General features: G+C 50.5%; 1 protein-coding gene across 12 annotated transcripts in view; it reads right to left on the bottom strand.

The window, feature by feature from the left end:
• The window catches only part of DENND3 (DENN domain containing 3), a 53924-nt gene that overhangs the window by 10157 nt on the left and 35979 nt on the right, over nt 1-7788 (bottom strand). For 9 of the 12 annotated variants that reach the window (XR_012378380.1, XM_073893269.1, XM_073893268.1 and 6 more), the window contains 2 exons: nt 5747-5854; nt 2162-2301 (listed from right to left, as the gene is read on the bottom strand). Coding sequence is in view for 10 of the 12 variants with exons in the window: in XM_073893269.1 (XP_073749370.1) it covers nt 2162-2301; nt 5747-5854 (248 nt within the window). In the remaining 2 variants the exon portion in view is untranslated. The other 3 variants (XR_012378381.1, XM_073893275.1, XM_073893276.1) reach the window with 3 other exon arrangements.

Below are 7788 nucleotides of genomic sequence, written 5' to 3'. Positions count from 1 at the left end.
GCATCGGGCTCCCTGCTCGGCGGGAAGCCTGCTTCTCCCTCTCCCACTCCCCCCGCCTTGTGCTCACTCTCTCTCACAAATAAATAAAATCGTAAAAAGTTTACTTGTTTGGTACAAAAATAAGATAAATATTAAAAGCGTGGGTGGCTCAGTCGTTAAGCGTCTGCCTTCGGCTCAGGTCATGGTCCTGGGGTCCTGGGATCGAGCCCCGCATCACGCTCCCTGCCCGGCGGGAAGCCTGCTTCTCCCTCTCCCGCTCCCCCTGCTTGTGTTCCCTCTCTCGCTGTCTCTCTGTCAAATAAAATCTTAAAAAAAAAAAAAATCCCTTTCTTTTCAGGCATCTACCTGAGACCTGGTATAATTTTAGTAAAATGTCTTTCTTTAGTGGCCCAAATATATCTTAAACTACTTGGAACTTCAAATTTCAGAGGAGGCAGCATTTTCTTGAGGTAATTATCCGACTTTCTTTCTTGTTAAACAGTACAGAGTATCTCAGTGAGATGAGTACAGAGGTGTTTTCACATAAGTGGGAGAACTTACTGCTTTACCTAAATGTTACCTGGCCTGACTGGGAGCAGCAGAGATGCCCACATAATGCAGCCTTTTGATTTTATTTTAACTAGGATTTTAAGTTATTCTGTTATTAAAAAGTTTTTTTTTTAAGATTTTATTTATTTATTTGACAGAGAGAGACACAGCGAGAGAGGGAACACAAGCAGGGGGAGTGGGAGAGGGAGAAGCAGGCTTCCCGTGGAGCAGGGAGCCCGATGCGGGGCTCGATCCCAGGACCCCGGGACCATGACCTGAGCCAGAGGCAGACACTTAACGACTGAGCCACCCAGGCGCCCCTAAAAAATCTTTGAAACGCATATAACTAAGATTCAACAGGAAAAAATTAAATTTAGAATAAAAATGATTTCCTCAATTTCTCCTTCTTGTTTGTTTGCTCTGAAGCATTATTAGACCTTAGTACATATTTTATCTTGGGTCCTGTTACTTTATCGTCTGAGGCTCACTGTGTGGTTAGGGGAGGAAATAGTTTAGTAACCTCTTGCTATCTTGCGAACATGAGGTCTGCTGCTCACTCAGTGAAGAACGAGCCCAGCCCCCAGGAACATGCATCTGAATTCACGGCATTTCTGTTGTTCACAGAGTTTTGAAAGCTTAGACTGTGCCTCAGATTGCCACATTATGTTTAAATGATGGAATGTGGCCACCAAAGTTGGTACTAAGTGATGCTGAACACTGAGGTACCTAACTCTGCTAGACTGTTCTCACCTTAAACCTGAAAAAACAAAGTTTCACCTTAAAGGAGGAGGGAGGTGAGGGCTTCCCTAGCAACACCTCTTGGGACAGCAGCTTCTTTTATACGCTGAGGGCGTCCTGAGCAGATGACTCCCACCAGATGGTCAGTGGGAACGTACCCTGAGATGGGGGATGGTGTAGAAGAGAGGCGCTGGGCTCACTGAGCTGGACCTCAGGCCGCAGTCCCAGACCAGCAGCGCCTCCTCACCTGCAAACACCAGGATGCACCTGAAACATGCCGGGTGGGGCCCATCAGCAGGGCCCCGGTGCCTGTGGGCCCCTCACCATGCAGCGCGGGACGTTAAGACACGGTTTTCAGAGGCCTTACGAAGTCTCGGAAAAGCAGAGCTGAGTCCGCGTCACACTGCCCGCCCCAGCACCTTGGATTGAGAGGGGTGGGGATGGCTGTTTTTGTTCAAACTAACGTGATCAACTTTACTTAATTAAAGTCATCCGTCTAAAAGCTCAAACCTTAACATCATGTCGACATGCTTTAAACTGTTTTTGGTTCTCAACCCCAAATAGGTTAAAATAATGCACGTTTCTGCTTGGGATGGGGAACGTGGATACGAGACCGGACTCTGCGTCCACATCACTGAAATCCATGTTCAGGTTCCAGGCTGGGGGACGGCTAAAGCCACTGTCGGCTCACCTAAACAAGGACACTGACAGGATAGAACGGGTTTGCATCTAGTGAAAAACCTCACAATGCAACCTCCTGTTTGTTTACCGAATGGGGCGATGCTGTGGGATAATGTGCATCCCACTGCTGTGTACGGGTGGACGTGTCCATCTTTCCGGAGCTCACAGCCCGACCTGGGAAGCCGCCATGTCACAGGGCGCTGTGATTACTCACCAACTTGGAAGTGCCCACTTTAAAGCAATGCTGGTAAATCGTCCAAGAGGAAGCGTCAAACACGGTCACTTTGCCTTCATTCAGAGCACACCATAACTTGGGGTGGGCATCCTCCACTTTTTCTGCTGGGTCCAGATGCCCTGCAGAGGAAAGCAACCCAAACATGTTTTTACTTTTATTTATTTTTTAAATTAACATATGTTATTTGTTTCAGGGGTACAGGTCTGTGATTCATCAGTCTTACACAATTCACAGCGCTCACCATAGCACATACCCTCCCCAGTGTCCACCAACCAGCCACCCCGTCCCTCCCACGCCCCTCCACTCCAGCAACACTCAGTTTGTTTCCTGAGATTAAGAGTCTCTTATGGTTTGTCCCCATCTCTGGTTTCGTCTTATTTCATTTTTCCCTCCCTTCCCCTATGATCCTCTGCCTTGTTTCTCAAATTCCTCATATCAGTGAGATCATATGATACTTGTCTTTCTCTGATTGACTTATTTCACTCAGCATAACACCCTCCAGTTCCATCCACGTCGTTGCAAATGGCAAGATCTCGTTCCTTTTGATGGCTGCATAATATTCCATTGTGTATATATACCACCTCTTCTTTATCCATTCATCTGTCGATGGACATCTTGGCTCTTTCCACAGTTTGGCTATTGTGGACATCGCTGCTATAAACATTGGGGTGCACGTACCCCTTTGGGTCCCTACATTTGTATCTTTGTGGTAAATACCCAGTAGTGCAATTGCTGGATCGAACGGTAGCTCTAATTTCAACTTTTCGAGGAACCTCCATACTGTTTTCCAGGGTGGCTGCACCAGCTTGCATTCCCACCAACAGTGTAGGAGGGTTCCCCTTTCTCCACATCCCCGCCAACATCTGTCATTCCCTGACTTGTTAATTTTAGCCATTCTGACGGGTGTGAGGTGGTATCTCATTGAGGTTTTGATTTGGCTTTCCCTGATGCCGAGCGATGTTGAGCACTTTTCATGTGTCTGTTGGCCATTTGGAGGTCTTCTTTGGAAAAATGTCTGTTCATGTCTTCTGCCCATTTCTTGATTGGATTATTTGTTCTTTGGGTGTTGAGTTTAAGAAGTTCTTTATAGATTTTGCATACTAGGCCTTTACCCGATATGTCATTTGCAAATATCTTCTCCCATTCTGTCGGCTTTTGGTTTTGTGGACTGTTTCCTTTGCTGTGCAAAAGCTTTTTATCTTGACGAAGTCCCAATAGTTCATTTTTGCTTCGTGTGACACACCTCAGGCTCCACATTGTCACTGACACTCGGCGGGGTCGGTCCTGCACCTTGGCCATTCTAACAGTATGAGGATATGGGGTTTTGCATTGTGATTGGTTTGCATTTCCCTGACTGCACAAGCGGCTGATGGCTTTAACCGCCATGCGGAGGGAATCTTCTGTGGGGGGGTATTCTGTCTCTTGCTCATTTCTGAACTGGGTGGTGTTACTCTCCTTGACTTAAGCCGCTTGTTGGCTCTGCTGTGTTACCAGCATCCTGTCCAGGTCCAGACTACCCGGTTCACTCTCTTGAAAGTGTCCTTTTCTTTTTTTTCTTAGAATTTTATTTATTATTTGAGAGAGCAAGCGGAAGAGCATGAGTTGGGGGGAAGGGGCAGAGGGAGAAGCAGGCTCCCTGCTAAGCAAGGAGCCTGACACAGGGCTCGATCCCAGGACCCGGAGACCATGACCTGAGCCAAAGGCAGACGCTTAACCTACTGAGCCACCCAGGCGCCCGGAAAGTGTCTTTTTAAAGTCCATAACCTTAGTGGTCAAATCCACCAGTCTTTTCATGGCTAGCACTTCCGTACGGTTTCCTTCTCTACCCTGACGTCACGAACATGCTCCTCTATGTTAGCTGCTAGAAGCTTGCCTGCTTCATTCATTTACGCTTGTTAGTGCCTTCCCATGTACCTTTCCATCCACTTGGAACTGTGCATGACCTGGAGTGTGGCCAAGCTTCGTGTTTTCCATATGGAAGCACGATGTCCCAACGTCATTTATGGTGACGACTGTCTTTCCCTCAAACCCCTGCTCGGTCATATCACCTCTGTCATAAATCAAGGAAACATAAATGTGTCCATCTTTCTGGGGTATTCATTCCACTGGCCTCTGGGCCCCCTTGGGGAGATACACCACCCCCCACACTCCTCAGCCCCACCAGGGACTGGGATGCTTTGAGGCTGGGCTTCAGTGCCGGAGGGCTGGCTCCTTAACACTCGGGTAACCCTTGCAGTCTGGAGCCACCACTAACGGGTTTACCAGGACTCCCCTTCTCAGCAGGTCCTGGCTGGTTTTGTCCCTCTTGCCCCTCGGTGCTGGCCAAAGCTCTGCTCAGTTCCTCACTTCTCAGAGACCACTTCCAGAGTTGGCAGACAATCCACAGGAGAAAGGGGCTCCACCATTCTTCATGGTGGTTTGTCTGGCCCTTCTAGATGTTCTCAGAGTTACCTAGCCCATCGTGACAGGAGGCCCAGAATCCAGTCAATGTTAATGTACAGGAAACTGAATTAGGTCTAAAAATACTCATTTATCCAGACACCGCGATGAAAACTGTCTCAGTCTGTGGTGTTAGAGTCAACAAGGAGCCTTGACTGGAGGAATCTGGTCCGTCTCCAGTGGGGCGAGGTCCAACTGGGCTCTGTCCTCCTTTATGCTCAGTCTGTCACTTTGCAGGGTCTTTGGGATGGTCACGGTCCTCTCCCGCCGGGAAATGGCTTTGCCATCCAGCTGCCATATGGCCATCTGGAACCAGTGAGCTGGGGACAGCCATGGGGTCAGAACCGCGAAGGGGACAGGGGAGCACACCCATGGTGCTCACCGTCGCTCACCTCATGCTCCGATGAGCAAAGTGCCTGGACCGTAAGGTTCTTTAGTGCCCAGAATGACATCCTTTGTTTTCCAACTTGGTGAGCCCTGCGAGCAACCCTCCCACCGCAATTCTTTACAAGGCAGGCTTAAAGAAAAGCATCCTCGTTCCTGCTTAGACCTGTGGCAGCGTCCATTCCTGTCCGACCTTCGTTCGGCCGCAGCCTGCGGGGAGCCAGGAGGTCCGCATCCGGGAGGGCGGCCGCACAGCCGCGCCAGATGAAGAGGACCCGTGTGGTGACGCGTTCGGACGTGCAAATGCACGCACAATTCCTGAGACGAGATCCCGGGTGTCGGACAGCCGTGTGGATTAAGTGCCCCCGGAGGAAAGGGTGTGAGTGCAAGTACTTTCTAAACTGTAGAGTGCTGTGCAACATGAGGAACAGCTGGGTTGGAGCAGAGTCTCCATGGAGTGCCCACCCCGTATCAGTCCCCGCGGGCTCCCCCAGCTCTGGCCTCCACGATGCGGGGTCGCCGCAGGCTCCCGGGCTCTGGTCTTCACAAGGTGGAGTCCATGAGGGGCTACCCAGCTTCACCTCCTCACTGAGGGCTTCACCTCAACAAGTAGAAACCTGCCTGGTCCCCACTCCTCCTCCACAGGTCCTGTCCCCCTTCACTTCAGGGCTGACCTCAGACACAAACCCAGTGTCCCCAGTGTGTTGAAAAGAGCAGCAACAAGCAAGCCGCTTGCCTCACCTGGCGTGTACAACAAGACGTCCACGGCATGTGGGAAAGTCTCTCCCGCTGAAGGATTTATCCTGTGCTTCAGGGTTTCCGAGGTTGTCTTTGGGACCGTCAAGGGCACTGAAATGCAAGCACCCCGTTAGTCTCGCGGACTCAGGGAAACCCGTGTTCTCCCCCAGCCTGGGCACTTGCTCTCTGCAGGAGCTTCGTACACTTGACACGAGACATCGGAGTCCGGCATCCCCCTCCGGGCGGCCTCCCTCCCTTGCTGTGTGTGAGGACTGCCGGTGAGACCGGGACGCCGCTCACGTCCCAGTTGGGAAGCTGTGATCTGACCTCTGTCCACACTCAGCCATCGCCAATTATCCACCAAAGACAAGACCTAAAACATTTCTCAGTGACTAAATAGTCTCAAGACAAAACCAAGACAACTAGCCCGAGAGCAGTCTCAGCCTGGGGACCATGGACATCTCAGGCCATAGGTGTGGCTGCTCTGGGGACCGACCTGTGCCCCGTGGGACAGTCAGCAGCACCCTGGCCTCACCAGGAGATGCCGGCAGCACCCCACACAACCACAGGTGTCTCCCCCCATCCCCAAATGCCTTCCTGCCGGGATGGGGTGCGGAACTTCATAGAGATTAATTTTTAGACCTTCCGTCATGAGTGGACCCCAGGCTACTAACCGAAACCTGGGCTTACTGCCTTTACCTCATCAAGCTGTGCTCACCAGAGAGCAGTCCTTGTGGGTGACAAGGCGTCAGGGACACTGAGCCTAGACAACCTGCCTTCACCATATGGAACAGGGTGGACGACAATTAAGAGTGAGCTGACAGGTGTTGGTGACCACCAAGGTGACGGTGTGCCTCATTCACAAAGGAGTCAGAAGGGTTTTGCAGAAACTCTTGACGAAGGGGAGGCCTAAGCTTGGACTGAGAATAAACAGCTGAACTGTAGCGTTGGATTTTGTTCCTAATGAAAAAAATAACAAGCAACCAACGTCTGCTTCCAGGACTGTTGACAAGAGCTCCTCCCAGTCTGCTGGTGTTGTGACCAGAGCATCCTGCCTGCTCCCAGGAAAGGGGGTTCTGGGATGGGGGTAAGGTCCGGGACACATGGGGGGGTTCTGGGATCAGGAAGCATCAGGGACCTCACAGTTAGCGACAGCCGTGGCAAAGAGCAACACGTGCCAAAGCGAATGAACACTTAACTGAGATTTGTTTTTTCTACATCTGGAAAAACATTTTTTGAAAAACCAGAATCTCCAGCTATGTACCCAGGAGCTATGACAACATCCCCAGATAAAACCTGTCCACGAAGTGTTCACAGCAGCATTATTTGCAACAAACCAAATGGTGCAAACAACCCAAACGGTCAGCTGACAACAGATGAACAAAGTGGTCCACCCGCACGATGGAATATTATTCAGCCACAGGACGGAGTGACACGGGACACCTGCTTCAGGGATGGATTCTGAAAGCACTGTCCTAAACGAAAGAAGCCACTCGCAGAAGGACACGTGCTGCAGGATCCGTGTATATGAAGTGCCCAGTACAGGCAAATCCAGAGAGAGAGTGGATCGGTGGTTGCTTGGGGGCTAGGGGTGGCTCCTAAGTGTACAAGGTCTCTTTCTGGGGGCAATGAAGATGTTCTAAAGTTCACTCTGCTGGGGCGCCTGGGTGGCGCCTTCGGCTCAGGTCATGATCACAGGGTTCCTGGATCAAGCCCCGTGTCGGGCTCCTCGCTCAACGAGGAGTCTGCTTCTCCCTCTCTCTCTGCCGCTCCCTTGGCTCCTGTTCTCTCTCTTTCTGCCAAATAAATAAAAATAAAATCTTTAAAAAAAAATAAAGTTCACTCTGCTGATGCTGCACAAGTCTGTGAATACGCTAAAACCGTGGAGTTGTACACCCTCCCTGAGTATGGTGTGTAAATTCCATCTCAGTAAAGCTGTGATTCAAAAAACAGCGCATACAAACTGGACCAGAGACGGTCTTAAAAACATCCCTACGTAGTTCGCCTGTGTTTCACGAACTTGATGCTGGAGGACCTAGCACAGG

The sequence above is a fragment of the Callorhinus ursinus genome, unplaced genomic scaffold (assembly GCF_003265705.2).
Source record: "Callorhinus ursinus isolate GAN/ISIS: 27379988/994484 unplaced genomic scaffold, GSC_fseal_2.0 scaffold5, whole genome shotgun sequence".
Classification (NCBI taxonomy): domain Eukaryota; kingdom Metazoa; phylum Chordata; class Mammalia; order Carnivora; family Otariidae; genus Callorhinus; species Callorhinus ursinus.
This window is presented reverse-complemented; position numbering and strand designations above follow the sequence as displayed.